This window comes from Cladophialophora immunda, assembly GCF_000835495.1.
Source record: "Cladophialophora immunda strain CBS 83496 unplaced genomic scaffold supercont1.7, whole genome shotgun sequence".
NCBI classification, from domain to species: Eukaryota; Fungi; Ascomycota; class Eurotiomycetes; order Chaetothyriales; family Herpotrichiellaceae; genus Cladophialophora; species Cladophialophora immunda.
Genome location: NW_015622547.1, coordinates 3,126,786 through 3,143,067, shown reverse-complemented (window position 1 = coordinate 3,143,067; position 16,282 = coordinate 3,126,786). Strand labels below are relative to the sequence as shown.

Sequence of the window (16,282 nt, the reverse complement as noted above, 5' to 3'; positions counted from 1 at the left end):
GCCTCTGCTGCGACACTGATTGACTGATCTCTCCACCACAACAGCATGAATCAATTGATCTTTCAGATAGATTGCACTGTATCACGTAGCGATCAAGTTTATCCAAAACACATCAATTATGATCAGGTGTTGGGCGTGATGGCGGGGGTGTGCAGTGTTGCAGGGCAGCGGTCCAGATCTTGATGTGGTACGCCAAGCGGCGGGATCAGAAGCCAATTTTGGCGCAGTTCTGAATCACCAGCAAAATGGCCAGCAGAATCATGGGGGTTTTGGCAGCCCTGATCTGATCACTTTGTTTTCACTGCCGCTGCCTTGAGTCATTTGGTCGCGTTGGTGAAATCATCCCGCAGCCGCACATCAGATCACGCCAAGCGTCTGCCTTTCACCCCTTCCTCCCTACAAATACCTCGCTCCCACCCACTTTGTCCACTTAGCTTTTCTTCCCCATCCAGCCTCACTCATCATCTCCAGTTTTCAGCCAATCTTCCAATTCATCAACAATCCATCAATCTTCCATCTAACAATCCATCGCCATGGCTCGTACCAAGCAAACTGCTCGCAAGTCCACTGGTAAGAGCCTTGTTCACCTCATTGTCGCCTCACAACATCATCGCTGACTCGTCTCATAGGTGGCAAGGCCCCAAGAAAGCAGCTCGCCTCCAAGGCCGCTCGCAAGTCTGCACCCAGCACTGGTGGTGTCAAGAAGCCTCACAGATATAAGCCTGGTACCGTCGCTCTCCGTGAGATCCGTCGCTACCAGAAGTCCACTGAGTTGCTCATCCGGTATGTTACAAACAACCCTGCAAGTACAGCAGCCCCAAAAAACATCAGCTAATACCTTGACCAGCAAACTTCCCTTCCAACGTCTTGTCCGTGAAATCGCTCAAGACTTCAAGTCCGACCTGCGCTTCCAGTCATCTGCCATCGGTGCTCTTCAAGAGTCCGTTGAGGCCTACCTCGTCTCTCTCTTTGAGGACACCAACCTGTGCGCCATCCACGCCAAGCGTGTCACCATCCAGTCCAAGGACATCCAGCTTGCTCGTCGCCTCCGTGGTGAGCGATCCTAGACGATAGGCTGAAACTTGCAACACCTCAATCAACAGTCACCTGGCAGGTTGGGAGCGTTGATCATGGTCATGATTTGAGTATGGGGGGGTTTCATGAGTTGACACAAGGCGAAACGGAATGAATTCATAGGGGCTTGTATTGGTTTTCACAACATTGATCACGGGTGGTTATGGGGACTTCTGGCGTCTTCTGCTTCTGCTCGTGCTTGTACATCACGCAGCATCATACCAGTCATCACGACTATGACATGGACACAGCAGAATGCGCTGCATCAACCAGATAGAATCTGAATGCGATTCAGGTTAACACATGAAAACATCAGCTTGTGATTCATCAATTCCATCCCAGTAGCAAGTATTTTATTGTTTCTGTTTTGTCGCGACAGGTGTAGGTGTTCATCGCAGACTGAGTTTCCAGAGTGTCTGTTCGGGTGGTAGGAGGACGATCCAGGGCAATGGGCGCCTATAATGGCATGCATCGGGGGTCTGCCGCGGCGCCATCGGGGCACGCAATCAGTGGACCCGAATGCAACTACGGCAAATTCTGTCCGCCGATATAGGAACCATCTTGCAGATGTGTATGGGAGATACTTCTTGTTGAGGTTGCTGACAATTCTCTTCATCATGGCCTTCCGTCAATAATGCACCCTTTGCATCGGGCAGCGCTCAATTTCAGTGCCAGATCGCCGTGGTTCCGGGCACGAGTGCCCGGTTCACGAGCCCGACTCAAACACCATGCGCAGCGAAGCTCGACCAGCTCAAGTCCTGTGAAAGACTCAACAAGTCCGCCGCCAACGTCGCAAAGCAAACTCCCTCCACACTCCCTCCATGAAGTGCCCGTCGGCGAGACTGCGAAGCCCGTTGATCCTGTCGATATCCCCATACAGCTGTGGTATCATCGCCTGGGACCAGTGTCTACATTCTTTCAGTGGTTCCATCGCACCCAGTTGAAGCGGCCCTACACCGTGCAACTATGCACGACCTTGACGACCTACCTTTGCGGTGATATTCTGGCACAGGACATAGGAGGGGAATTGTACAATCCATGGCGAACGCTGAGGATGTTGACAATTGGAGCCCTTGCAGCGATACCGGGTTACAAGTGGTACGAAATCCCATTCTGATGGACGAACACATGGTCCTCTTCTCTGTCAGAAGAATGCCGGCATAGCATGCAAGGAGATGGAACACACGAGACAACAGCTAATATCAGAGACGTCCAGGTTCCTGTTCCTAGGTCAGAGCTTCAATTACCCGTCGAAATTCACCTCGATCGCGACAAAGGTTGCCGTAAACCAAATTGTCTTTACTCCTGTCTTCAACACATACTTCTTCGGCATGCAAGCCCTCCTGACTGGCGAGCATGCGACGGGCATCATCATGCGCATTCAGGCTGCGGTCCCAGTCAGCATGCTTAATTCTCTGAAATTGTGGCCTGCCGTGACTGCCTTCTCATTTGCCTTTGTTCCGCCTCAATACCGGTTCATGTTTTCGGGGATCTTTGCCGTCGCGTGGCAATGCTATCTGAGCTTCCTCAATCGCAAAGAAGAGAAGATTGAGGCGCAGATTGATACTCTGAGCAGGCCAGTGCTAAAGGAAAGCATGGTGGCGAAGTAAGGCTGCTTCAAGGATGGCCTAGACGCACAAGTCTATGTTTAAAATGACTCTGCAGCGACTTTAAGAGAGCAATTGATTGGAAAGAGGAGATCTGCTGCATCTAGGGGAGAGTTGGCTACCCTGTTTCACGAATACCGCTCCGTCGCGGGCAGATCTATGGCTGGGTGAATGGGTGTATTCGAGGGCCAAAGGATGCTTGACAAGCCTTTGATAGACTGTGTCCCATAATAGAGGGCATACAGGCAGCACTGGCAGGTTAGATTATAGAACAGAAAACAGAAACATGGCAACGTCCCATCGATTGGATCTCCTCCACCCTTTGGTCGTGTTGTCTAGACCCCACGACGCGTCAGGAGCAACCCGAAAGCGCGCCTGCGAGCAGGCAGAAGTGCCCTCCAACGCGAGTCAGCCGGCAAGAATTGAAACAAGCAAGCAGAATGTCGAGGCATATATCTGTCACAATTAGACGAGAAGATGGATGGAGCAATTGTTCTGGTTTTGCCTTCACGTTGTGCGAGTCGTCACAGCCGGTCAATGCATCATGACGGCTACAAACCCACTAGCAGGCCACTTTCAACAACCGACAATGTCGACCCAACAGCACAATGTCTTTATGCAATTCGACCTGGCTGACACGGAGAGCACGACGCGCTCGCCGAACCATGAAGACACAGACGAGTACAGCGACTTTGGGGAAGATCCTGAAGCGCTCGAAATAATCGACCAACTCCTCCTCGAAGCCGTGGGCAAATCGAGGCAGGAACAGAAACGTGCGCCCCTGGTCGTAACAGATATTGAAGACTATGAAGCACCTCGAGGCATTCGCCTGCCTAAAGTGCTTGGTCTCGAGGCAACACGTCAATGGAACCTCGAGACTCGGTCTGTTGAGGGCTTCCTGGTCGAGAACGTATGCGACCAAAATCGTAAGTCCTGCGCAAACCACTCCCATTTCTTTGGTCGCTGACAGGCTAACCAGCGCCCAGCATCACAGAGACCATCTTCTGCCCATGAAGAGGATGTAAGGACGAAAAAGGAGGCATCTCCACGACCTACGCAAGCCAAAGAAGATGCTCAGCTGCAACAGCAACCCTCCAAGTCAGACACTCGCTCTCCCCTGGAACGGTTCCGTAAACCCCCCATGAAAGCCCTCTCCGTCACCGACCTGATCTCTCCCGCATGGTGCGAGCTACAGTATTACTATGTCTTGACCAAACACGGCCGGAAAAGGCGGACACCAGCAATGAAACAAGGCAGTGCTGTCCACCAGGCATTGGAAGATGAGATACACGTCACCGTCCCTGTGGAGGTCACCAAGAGGGAAGACAGTTGGGGACTTCGAATATGGAACATCATTCAAGGGTTAAAGACGCTCAGAGAGAAGGGAAAAACGAGGGAGTTGGAGATCTGGGGATCAGTCGGCGGGGAGCTCGTCAACGGAGTCATTGACGAGTTGAGCTATGAATGCCCTGACCCCAAGCTCGAGGACATGAGTCGAAGTCTGCTGGAAAAGGAGGATGTTGAGCCTCCGCCACCAGAATATCAGGCCAGTATTCGGGACTACCTTGTGACGAACGAGACACGACATCAGGGCCAGTCGCTGTCGGAGGCTCTGAGGGACGGCAACGATGTCGGCAGAGAGACCGGTAGCAGGTCTACTGCGCGCAGGACAAGGGAGTCAGAGCAAGACGACGAGAGGAGAATCTACATCATCGACGTGAAGACACGAGGCACTCCCACTCTACCTACAGGGTCAGCCATTCGACCGACCCTAGTCCAACTGCACCTCTACCATCACATGCTGGAAAATATGGCACAGGGACAATTCCCCCTCTCCCAGCTGGCGGAGAGGTATAAGTTTGACATCCACGAGACATTCTCTGACGCGTTTATTGCGCAAATTGGGGGGTTGAACCAAGAAGTCTTTGAATTATCACAACAGAGTGACGATGTCAGGCAGGAACTGCCGCCATCGACGCAGGACTCCATGGATATTCTTCTTCAGCACAACACCTTGGCTAGTTTGTGGGATTTCATGATGGAGCAGTATCGAATGACGTTCATCATCCCTTCGAGTTCGACTTCTGCGCCTGCTCCGCCTATTACCAACTCTTTTGATCGAAATCAAGATGCTAGTGTTCCACCACCTTCCTCCCTCTCAGCCCTTGCTACGCCGCCGTCTCAACCAACACGACTCTCCCCTATCCTCACAGCACGTTACATTTCCACAAATTACAAGCACCACGGCAGCGCAGAAGCTCAATCGCACATCCTAGGAAGCAAATCCATCCTCTTCAACCCCGCGTTCCTCACCTCTTCCCTCTACTCATCTTTAGCTTTCTGGAAGGGCGAGCGGGAGCCGCGTGGCGTGGGAGTCATGGATGCCTGGAAGTGTCGCATTTGCGAGTTTCGAGATGAGTGCGCCTGGATCAAAGAGCGGGACGAGAACATGGTCAAAGAAGCCCGGGAACGGAGGAGGCTGAAGGAAGAACTCGACGAGGGACAAGCAGGAGTGGGCAGGAGGAGTTTGATCTGAGTGAGAGGTAGCGATACAGGAATATGGCGTATATCGCGACGTGCTTCCCAGAAATTCGAGGAATGAACTGGTGGCCCAGTGTGTGTTTGAGCCATGCTCCCCAAAGCTGGCATCGACGTGAGATCATGACTTTGGAAAGGCCCTGTGAACATGAAATTCACCAACAAGTTTCACAGAGAGCGGATTACTTGCAATATTTCTGACAGCATTCAACTTGGCATAGTTATCCTTTTTTTTGGTAAGAGGCCATCAGAAGCCACTCTTGAAGATGGACCGATATATACCGCTAAGAAATTGCGTGCTATGTAAAAAGGCAGGCTTATTGGTGTCGGCTCATCCATCACCAAGGATAACTCCTCCTCTCGTCCTCCTCGTCCACTTTTAGGCCGCGGTCCAGCTGTTCCTGGTGCTTCTTGTCGAGGTACTCGAGCAGGACGGCCTCGTACTTTTCCTTGCCCTTGTAGCGGGAGACGTCGTCGCCCCAGCTGCGGACGGCGCTGGCCAGGCGGCCGGGCACGTAGTCCTCGTCGGCGATGTCGGTGACGGGGTGGAAGTAGGTGCGGATGGTGAAGACGACGCCGCCGGAGCGGGGCAGGCGGCGCAGGGTCTGGCGCTCGGAGCGGAAGAAGTGGTGCTCGACGGCGCGGTTCTTCTCGGCCGTGTTCCAGCTGATGTGCGGGTTGTCCTCGCTGCCGATCGAGTACGACCAGGCCAGGTCGTCGTCGACCTGCAGGAAGTAGTTGTTGCGCGCGACCAGCTCCTCGGGCTTGAGCCGGCGGAAGAAGTTCATCATGCCCTTCTCCAGCTTCTCCTTGAACTGCGGCACGTCGCCGCTCGTGTGGATCTCCGACAGCGGCATCCCGTACTTGTCCTCCAGCCGCCAGAAGCCCGGCAGCAGGATCGCCCCCGCCAGCAGGTAGTACTGCCCGTCCGCGCCCTCGATCATGATCGCCAGGTCGTCCTGCACCAGCCGCGCCGCCGTCTGCATCGGGTCCTCCGGCAGCGGCCGCGACGTCGTGTCCAGCTCCTCGCCCGACCACAGGTTCTTGATCCCCTTCTCCGTGCGCTGGTACAGCGTCGGGTACCGGTCCGGCAGGTACGAGCGGAGTTCTTCCAGCAGTTCGAGCGCCGCCGGCAGCGCCTCGGGCGCCGTCTTGCAGCATTTGTGCCCGCGCTCCAGGATCCGGCGCGTCTTGTCCGCGTGGTACCGCGGGAAGTGGTTGTCCAGCTCGATCCAGTCGTCCCACTTCACGTTGCGGAGACCCATCGTGACAAAGTACTTGGGCCCGTAGCGGAAGGGGCGGTACGGCAGAGGCTTCGTGTGCTCGATGGACCAGTTTTCGTACGCCGGTGGCTTAGGGCGTTGGAAGTCGGACGGGATCCATGTTCCGGGTTTGCGGGCTTGAGCGGCGTTGGCGCCCTTGCTGTAAGTGGCCTTTTCGAGCTGTGGTGTCGGCGGGGTTGATGGGCGAGAGGCACCGGTCAGGTAGCGAGAGCGGCGCGATGAGATGTAACGGCTGAGAGCAAAGGCGAGGAACACAAATAGCGTCAGGCCATAGAGGACTTCCTTGAAATGGGGCTTTTGTGACAATGACTGCAGGTCGGATTGTGCCGATTTGAGAATCGAGGAGCAATGGTGTTTGGATTTCTGAAAATGGTCGTTGGCTTGTTCAACGTATGGCTGTATATGGGCACTCGCTTGCTCTATGTACGGCTGTGACCGGGCAATGAGGTCCGAGAGCTTCTGCCTGAGGGATTCCGAGTCCATGGTGGCTGTAGCAGGAGAGATGGCCCTGTAGAACCAGCAAAGCAAACGGGCAGACTTCAACCCCGAAAACGAAATCAAAAACGCCCCCGGCAGGTATATGAACTTTTAGAAATGGAATCAATGTCTGGATTCGACGTGCTGATCCGCCGAGGCCAGAAGCGTTCCCTGCCCCCCAGAGCGCGCCAAACATCCAAACGAGCGGTGCTGTTATCGCATGGGCACCTTGCCGCCCACTCGGATTCTTATCATTGACCTCTGATGTCAATGGCCTGTGGTTGGTGTCGTCCAATCACCTCGCCTCCTCGATACTGGACAAATATACCCTTTTGGGAATGGCGCGTCTTGACCCCAGGGACAGAGTGTGGAATGCGGCAGCCCACCGCGATCTCCTGACTTGACTCCCAGCGTGGCGGACATGGCCGTGGGTCTCCCTGAACTGGATCGTTGCAGGTAAATATCCGGGCACCGCCCATGTCTAGGTTATTTCGAGAAATGCGCGGCCCCTGGATAATTCCTCCCTCTCATGCCTTCCTTCGGCGCAGCAGGCAGTGTTCACCCCAATGCCGCCGATATCTGGGAGGAATGAATGGTAATTCGGGAATCCAGATCGTCCTAGCAAGTGTTCCAGTTCGCGAAGCGTCCAAGAACGGTGCGCACGCCATCCTCTCCCAATGCTCTTCGTCCAGAATATACAGTGGTTCGTGCTCGGTAGCCTGCATGCCGGGCATGTAGGAGTCAACTAAGAACGTGCAATGCTGGACATCGATATATTTTGCAGGATCTTCTTCGTTTCGATCGTTCATTCCAGGCGGTATCAACCACGTTCCCGGAAAGAACCCAAACCCAGTCTTGCCCTCGTGAAAGTCTCCAGGTAAGAGACCGTCGAATTCACTCTTGATAAATTTCGCATGGATACCGTCGGGGAGAAAATGCGAGGATGGAAAGCGATACCAATCCTTGCCGAAGCAGACGGTATTGTCTTCCTGCGTCAGGTTTGACGCGTTGAGACTGTCGTAGATCCGCAACGGGGCCCTATACGCGGTCATTGTACCCACGATACGCAGCAGCCCGGTGTTGATGGCGAGGAGCACAATCGGCAAAATGGCGGCTAGTTTGAGCTTTGTCGGGATTTTCCCAAAAATGAACGAATCCGTGGATCCGATCCATGCCAACAGGGAGTGGAATGCGATAGCGGCATTCAACGCGAGGAAAGGGTAAGCAGGAAACATGAACCTTTCCTCCTTGTGGGGTTGAATGGTGAAAATGACCAGCCACAAATAGAACGGAGAGAGGAAGGTAAGTGTCCTGAGAAGTGTTTGTTTGGTGGGATATTGGCGCAGGATAACCGACTGGAACAGGACGAGCGGTCCTGAAATTGCTGCAAGGATAAACCACATGTTGAAGTTCAGGAGCAGATTCCTCAGGTAGTAATCCCATGGTTCCGTCCCAAATATGTCAGGACCACGATCCTTGCCGCTGAAGACATTGTAGGCGACGATACGCCAAGGCACCACCGCGATCTTGTGGTAAAAGAATGTGTCGATGCTGATCTGAAGAGCCAGAACTACCAAGCACCGTACGCCACCGTCCAGGAACCGTCTGAAAGTCTCAAAAAGATCTGCTTGCCCTACCACCGCCATGAGCCATTCTTCGACGACGAATGGAATAATCAAAGCGCCTGAGAACGGCCATCCGAGCAGAGCACCGATTCCAAACCACATGATGCCTGCGGCTATTTTAGAACCTCCGTGCCAATCCATAAAACATGTCAGACCTAAGGCAGACGTGTACATGGCAAAGCTAGATGGCAAAAATGCAGAAGAGGCGTAGAAAAACCCGGGGGAGAAAGCAACAATCATGAGGTAGATGACGCCGATCCTTGGATTGATGGTCCGACTTGTGGCTGAATAAAGACGGACCTCAGTCGCCGCGCAGATAAATGCCAACACGATACGCAGGGCATAGAATTCGAACGTCTTCGACCCGCCAAAAAAGCCGGCGATCTTTGCGGGGAGGGCGTGTAGACCGATATATGCCCAGCTCCGAATGCTGAATTCTGGAGAGTACTCCCATGTCTGAAGCCCGTAACCATGGTTTAAGTAATGCAGTGGTTCCCAATAGTTGAAGGTCTCATCGCAGTCCTGGATCGGGGCATACAATGCCGCTAGGAGATGCGAAGCGAAGCAAACATAAAAGGCGATATTCAGAGGCAGGAAGAACTTGGTCGGAGCAGGTCGAGGAGTTTGCTGACCTCTAGCTCTTAGGAGCGTCAGTGGGAGATCGAAGCAGGGCGATTACATTCTTACCCTCTGGGAGATCTGATAGGTTCTTTTCGTCTCTTAAAGTCCTCTAAGGTCGGGTCCATCTTCCTGTGGTTGGCGTCCGAATTGCTCTGGGTTCTAAGAAAAAGTAGAGGTCAGGAGAGTAATAGAGACAGATATGCCAAGACCCTGGATTCGGACGAACGCGATGCCGCCCTGCACTCAGCCTCGGCGCACCTCCGTTTCGCGCCCGCCCGCACCGGTTCCTCACTAAGCAGCAAGATTTCTTGAAACCACCCTCACATACCTACTTGAAGGGGTATTTCATCTCTATGTATTTATTTGCTATAGCAGCCTCCAGTAGTGCTATTACCGTGTCCAGCTGACCTTACTCTCTGAAAGTGGACGCGGGATTGTTCATCGCTGAGATCATGCTTCGCGAAGCACCTTTACCGCCTCCTCGAGTTGACCTGGGTCTACGAACATGGTCGTGAGCTATGACCACCGTGATCCGTCTTGTTGATGGTGTAGGTTATCAGAGTATGTATTCATACTTCAAATTATGATGGGCGTTGGCAGCCATAGAGTTCAACTCGTGTTCACGGCGTTGACGTCGGCTCCGCCATGGTATAGCCGCGGCCAGCCTGATGGCAACTTCCAAGACGACTAAGCACGGATAGACAGACCAACTTATGATCTCGCTCAAGTGTTGTTCGTGCAACATAAGCCGACACTATATATTAAGATATAGTACTGAAATGCAGCGATATAATAGTGCAGATTCGACCACACTATCGATCAGCTAGACTTTTTGAATATCGCGAGCAGGCATATGCAAAAGCTAAATATCATCGACGAAGCCGCCCACATTTCGCCTGCTATATAGTTTCCCCCCGCAAGGTCAATGAGTGCTCCTCCGAGTGGTGGGCCTGTTAGCGCAGCGAAGGAAATCGTAGTGTTCACGATGCCTAGTCGGACACCAGCGGTGCTAGGATCGTGGACGAAAGATGATGCTGCTGCAAGAAAGAGAGTCTGAATGCCTCCGGCTGCCATGCCGAAGGCCACCGTAATAGCGTAGATGTGTGAAGCGCTATCACCGATACTTGTCCAAGAATAAAGGACTATAGATGCCGCGCACAGGCAAGGAGCGAATATCCCGAGCGCCCCAAAAAAGCGGTCGGCAAGATATGCCACCAATATTCTCACTGGGATTCCAGTTGCGTTCAATATTGCAGTCATTACCGCGCTCTGCTGAAAGGAGAGTTTCAGCTCCTCCCGAGCATACAATGATATCTGATATCTCAAAGTCAACGATTGAATTTCGAAAGGGGCTGTAGGGTTGGACTGACGTGGTAGTAGCCGAAATACAATGCCCAGAAACAGAAAAATGCAGACCATATGAAAAAGAGCCACCGGAGATCTCTTAAAGCGTGCAAAGAAAAGTGTCGAGATGCATTATGCCGTCCAACGAGGGGTCGTAGTAGCGCCAGCGCCGTCCCCAAGCAGCACAGCATTGTGATACCTGCCACCCGCACAGTCCAGGGTAATCCGATTCGAGGGATCAATGTTTGGACGATCACTGGAAAAACAACTCCGCCCAATGCACCACCGCACGTAGCTATGCCGAATGCTATCGAACGTTTTGCCGAGAAATATGTCGAGAGAACGGTCAAGGTAGGCCCGAACATCAGGCCACTGCCAAAACCAGTGAGGATTCCATGAGTGAGCAGTATTTGCCAAAACTGCCGGGCGAAGCTGGTCAGCATGATACCGCCAATCTGCAAAGCCATCCCCGCTAAGAAGACTGGTCGGAAGTAGCCTGTATCCACGGCCCGTCCAGAAAATGCTCCCAAGAAGAAGACAAGCCAGACCTGGATAGACCCGATCCAGGAGATGGTCGACGCTGCAAGGCTTTTAAATTGAATGCTGTAATATGATTGATAGACACCAAAAGAATTGAAATATCCTTGAGTACTGAAGACGACGAGGAATGCAGCGACCGCCTGCATCCATGTCGTAATGCCTCGATCTATAAATGGTGGTTTTGGGATCACGCTCGCAGTTCTGTCGAGTGCACAGTCCTGGTGAATTGAGGGTTGGCCGTTCAGAATGGACTGACGAGGCGAGCTTGGTGTGTCGATCTCTTGAATTCGCGCCTCCGGTATGCAGATGCTCTCCTTGCCCAGCATGTTGCTTTGCCGATAGGGTTGCGAAATCGCGAGTTTCGTAGAGGCACTGGTCCGGCAACAAGAGAGAAAATGACCATTGACGACAACAAAGGCTTGCTAGTCTGTCCGGCTTTGCACTGCCACGCCGGGTTGTTTATTCACCATTGTAAGGTTGGCTCATCGAGATAACTGGGTAAGGCACTTTTCTAACGTTCGGTCTGAGTGCCGTATGGCCCCAATATCGCAGCAAGGCCGCCTCTCGCTCCTGCTTGCGCCCTTTTGTAAGTCCGACACTCTCCGCGGGCACGGCACGAGAACGCATTTGGCTGTCGGAAACGTCCGCCAGCTGGACGTGCTTGTGTGGTTTCTTACGTCCAGTGGGTGATGCCCTCCTGCCTCTCGGTCGGTAGCGAATCTCGCGAATTAGAATACGCATACCCGTTGATGACGATCATCCTAATCTGGAAATATAGAAAATATGGTGTTATATTGTGTCGAGTATCTGTCTAGGCTTTCATCCATTTTGGTTGTACGTAAGATTGGCTTCTGCCAAAGCTATCTATCGAAACAAGCTATTGGAGCTGCTGGGCACTTGTATTCGCCCGAAAAGGCACAGCTGCCTGTGCTTAACCCCCCTTTTATTCTCTTATCGCTGTGCCGCGCTTCAACTTTACTGATGGATTTGATAATAAAGTTCTGGAGGACGCTTTATTCCGACGAGAGGTTTCTCCCTGATAGTTTGGACTGTCTGTCACCACAGGCTTGCAAATACGCCTGAGATTGTGCCACAACATATCGGTCCCATAATTGAGCTGCATGGTGCATTGTGAACGTTTCATAGCAAATGGAGAACAGTAAGATTGCCACCACGAGGAGGAGGCAGCCATTTTCATGTGCACGATGCTACAAGAGAAAGAAAAAATGTGATGCCAGATACCCAACTTGCGGTGCCTGTCAAGAGGCTGGAGCTCAGTGCTTCAGTGCAGATCGAAGCTCAGAGGCAGAGGTTCCTCGTAGGTAAGAAATGAACTCTGCGCTTTTTCGGTAGCAGTGACGATGCTGACCTTCTGATGCCCGTCAGCCTTGTATCATTCCTCGAACAGACCATTTTCCGCTTGGAAACTCATCTGGGACGCTCTCGAAATGAACAGAGTAGTTCCACACTCAGCCAATCTCCAGGTGATTGTCACAGTATCACGTCTGAGCTCGAAACCTACAGCGCTGTCGATGCCGTGCTGACAACACGCGCCCATGTCCTGCGAGCGACGACGAGATTTCTCAGTCCTATTAGCAACAAAGCCCTGCGAGATCAGGGATCACTGCTGTTTGAGGATATCTTGATCAAGGAATCAGATCTCCCGAGCCCTTGCTCGCATCTCGTGAGGAGTCGTGCGGTCAGGTCAACGTTTAGCACGACAGGCACGGGGCTCGATGCTATCCCGGTCGCGGTCGCCGAGATGCTTCTCGACGTGTACCTCAAGAAGGTCTTGCCCCTGCAACCGATCTTTCTCGAGGAAGATTTGCGAAACATCTTTCATCAGACATACAGCTGTGTGGACTTCTCTGGACCCCAGAATTCCTCCAGCATCTTCATCCTGCTTATGGTGTTCGCCATCACCACCTTAACGTCAAAGGCTCCAGATACCCGCCGGCCAGCAGCTCTTGCTGAATCACTCTACACAGAGGCTCTTCAATTCTCTGAATGCTTGTCTGGCACCAATATCCAGTCACTCCAGTGTATCCTCCTACTCACCCAGCTGGGGTTTTTGCTTCCGCACACTGGAAATATGGTACACCTGGTATCAGACGCCATGAGGGTTACGGTCTCAGCAGGGCTGCATAAGGAACCACGCCTATCCTTGTTGTGTGATGAGCGCTATGCTGACTTTCGTCGGAGGCTGTTTTGGCTTGTAAGAGGAACCTAAACCCATCGCTGGTGATTGTTGATACATTTGTTCTCAGGTCTACGCAACGGAGAGATCCGTCAATACTTCCGTCCGCCGCCCCTTTGCGATCAAGGATGCACACATTGATGTCTCCCTCCCATCAACAGAAGTACCACTCCCGGAGCTCTGCTTGAACCCAGAAGACTCTCCGCAGACGCCGACGGGGCGTTTCCTTGCCTCGGTGAAATATCAGAGAATCCAATCCGAAATCACAATGACCCAATTCTGCACACAGGGTTTTGGTGCTGCCCGGTACGAGGACTGGGTCGCTGGCATGGAAGCCAAGATATGGGCCTGCAGAAATGAAGTATGTCCCGGCAGCCCCCTGGCACAGTCTATTGAACATGATCCTAGCTTGTGGTACACACTATTTCTCCTGCATCGACCGTGTCCGGTCAATCCCAAACCATCGCTTGCAGCGATCAGACATTGCATTACCACTGCTGGACATCTTGCAGCGTGGTACTCGAGTTCAATGCAGCCGGAACAGCCCAAGTCTATATGGCACGGCGTCCACAACTGCTTTGAAGCAGGAATCATTCTTCTATACAATGTCATCTCGTCTCCGGATGTATTTGAACGAGAGGAGAGCGACGACCTGGCCGACACTTTGGCAGTTCTGGAGCACCTATCCGACGCCTTTTCCTTTCTCGGCGAACGCTGGCCCGCGGCGAAGCAGTGCGGCGACTGTCTCGAAGACCTGAGGAGGCGTGTGTTCGATATCGACCTTTCCTTCCCCGGGATCTCTTACAAATCCCATTTTGATGTTGGACGAACATTGTGGGACCTGGTCTTTGCAAGGAAAAGTCCCGCCCTGGCTGGAGGCATTTTCAAATCCCCGAGTGTCATGCCGAGTATTCACGGATCCAACCCCCGTCTGAATCTGGGTTTACGACAAAATCTTCACGCCTGTTCTGCGACTCCTGAAGATGTCACCGCGACAACAGCCCGGTCCGGCACGTCACAGCACGAGTCCGCGGGATGGGAGGTCGGCAGGTCGCGAACTTTCTCCGAGCTTCAGCTTGGAAGTCGAGTTCATTCTCAACCGGTACGGCCCTCGGAAGCTGAAATTCGTTACGTGACGGACGCGTTGAATCGCCTTCCTTCGTGTGTCAATTGCCGACAGAGGAGAATCAAATGTGACCGTCAAACGCCCCTGTGCGCCTACTGTCTCAAGATGGGCAAGGAATGCATGTTCTTTGATCCTGTCTTGGGGCAGGACGTGGCTGGTCGGCGCATCCATATGCTGAAACACAGATTCGACCAACTGATGGCGGAAATGGACACTGATCCTGGACAGAAATCTCCCGTATCTGATGGTGAACCCGCGGCATCAACGTCGCAGAAACCCTCCAACCCCAATTCAGAACCGTGCGTGGTGATCTTTCACCCTGGAAGTTCAGGCGGGACCACGAATACATTGTTTCTGGGGCCGTTGAGCGCATTTGCTCACCTGATGTCCATCATCAACACCATTCATCTCCAGGATTCCGATCTCACTACTATTCCGTTGCAGAACTGGTCACAGACCTGGCTTTACGAGGAGCCCCTGATCTTCATCCCCGGCATTCCGGACAGACCAACCACGGATCGACTAATAGAAGTGTACTATCAGAGTGTCGAACAGCTTTTCCCCATTCTGAGGAGAGCCAGAGTCCAGTCTACCCTTGAAAATATCCGCCTCACCGAAACCAGCGCAACGGCCGTCGCGCAAGTAGAATACATCCGTTTTTACCTCATGCTGGCACTCGCGACGCGGGTGCTGAGCAAGACAGACTCGCGCCTGGCCTTGAAATCCACTGCCTTTTTTCAATCAGCAATGGCTGACTACTCGGAGCTGCGCAAGGTCATCCAACAGCCCAGCATATGTGGTCTTCAGATCTCGGTCATGCTCTGTCTGTATCTGGTCCTTGACCCCTTGGCGGGCAATGCCTGGCGGATACTGGGCCACGCTTCGCGGACATGTCTCGACCTTAGTTGGGATTTCCAAGAGATGGTGACTCCACACCAGGTCGATTGGGTCCTATACTGCACGATTTTCCGTCTCGAATGGTCTGTGTTGTGTCTCGGCCAGTTTATAATGACCACTAACAAGCGTCCAGTGACCTGTCGATCGCGTATGGACGGCCAATGCAGCTCCCTGAGCTGAGTATTGAATCAAAGGTGGGAACGTCTCAAAACATACCCAGACTGTGTGGGCGGCTAAGACTTTCCAGATCATCAACTCCTATCCGGTCGACAACGGCACCGAGTGGACGACGTATCTTCTGTACAAATTGGCCTTGATAAGCCACGCGGTACACGATCGCATGCTCTCCGGCCAGCTTTTGTCCTCCGCCAGCATAATCTTCTTTCATCGGTGTCGAGAAGGCTTGGACAAGTGGCTGGCATCGTGGGAGCTGCATCTGAAAACAATCGCCGATATCCCGACGTATCCGGGCGACGGCGAGGATCTGGTTGAGGAGTTGAGGGTCTGGGGTACCTTGTACCACTGTGAAGCCACACTCTCGCTCTATCGGGCGTCATCTGGCACCGCAGTGCCATCGGACCAGGCCGAGGCGGCAGCGGCAAAGCTGATCGATTCGTTCTCGGCGCTGTTCATCAACAACCAAGGCACCATCCCCTCTTCCTTGTTCGACAACATCCAGGTCACCTGCAAGGCGTTCAAGTTCCCCATATTCTGGACCACCATCCAACGACTCTTCTCCGCCGCTCTCGTGCTGATCGAGATATCCAGCTTGGAGGCCGCCAAGGGGTCGAAAGAGCACTGTTTCGAAAACGAAATCGAGCGCGCCGTCTGGCTGCTCGATTGCCTCGGACTGGAAAAGGGAAACCTGTGTGACGGCCTCGCTGCCGAACTGCGTCAGCTCCGTCGCCGTCACACGGAAAAGCCTACCCAGTGAGCCTTCCAGTTTTGCTTGG

General features: G+C 53.1%; 5 protein-coding genes across 5 annotated transcripts; 3 read left to right on the top strand and 2 right to left on the bottom strand.

Annotated features, from left to right (window-relative positions):
• Positions 1 to 261: 261 nt before the first annotated feature.
• Positions 262 to 1,425, top strand: PV07_11805 (histone H3). Its single transcript, XM_016399272.1, has 3 exons — positions 262 to 570; positions 630 to 783; positions 848 to 1,425. The coding sequence occupies exons 1-3, from the start codon at positions 534 to 536 to the stop codon at positions 1,065 to 1,067; spliced, it is 411 nt and encodes a 136-aa protein (XP_016243834.1). The 5' UTR covers positions 262 to 533; the 3' UTR covers positions 1,068 to 1,425.
• Positions 1,426 to 1,630: 205 nt separating this feature from the next.
• Positions 1,631 to 3,023, top strand: PV07_11804 (uncharacterized protein). The gene is made up of 2 exons (XM_016399271.1): positions 1,631 to 2,172; positions 2,291 to 3,023. Exons 1-2 carry the CDS (start codon positions 1,709 to 1,711, stop codon positions 2,682 to 2,684), a joined length of 858 nt encoding a protein of 285 aa, XP_016243833.1. The 5' UTR covers positions 1,631 to 1,708; the 3' UTR covers positions 2,685 to 3,023.
• A 6-nt stretch (positions 3,024 to 3,029) lies between these two features.
• PV07_11803 (uncharacterized protein) lies at positions 3,030 to 5,515 on the top strand. The gene is made up of 2 exons (XM_016399270.1): positions 3,030 to 3,607; positions 3,668 to 5,515. The coding sequence occupies exons 1-2, from the start codon at positions 3,163 to 3,165 to the stop codon at positions 5,215 to 5,217; spliced, it is 1,995 nt and encodes a 664-aa protein (XP_016243832.1). The 5' UTR covers positions 3,030 to 3,162; the 3' UTR covers positions 5,218 to 5,515.
• On the bottom strand, positions 5,492 to 6,985 carry PV07_11802 (uncharacterized protein; the record flags this gene model as incomplete). Its single annotated transcript, XM_016399269.1, has 1 exon — positions 5,492 to 6,985. The coding sequence occupies one exon, from the start codon at positions 6,983 to 6,985 to the stop codon at positions 5,558 to 5,560; it is 1,428 nt and encodes a 475-aa protein (XP_016243831.1). The 3' UTR covers positions 5,492 to 5,557.
• A 521-nt stretch (positions 6,986 to 7,506) lies between these two features.
• Positions 7,507 to 9,350, bottom strand: PV07_11801 (uncharacterized protein; the record flags this gene model as incomplete). The annotated part of the gene is made up of 2 exons (XM_016399268.1): positions 7,507 to 9,244; positions 9,292 to 9,350. The coding sequence occupies 2 exons, from the start codon at positions 9,348 to 9,350 to the stop codon at positions 7,507 to 7,509; spliced, it is 1,797 nt and encodes a 598-aa protein (XP_016243830.1).
• Positions 9,351 to 16,282: the final 6,932 nt, after the last annotated feature.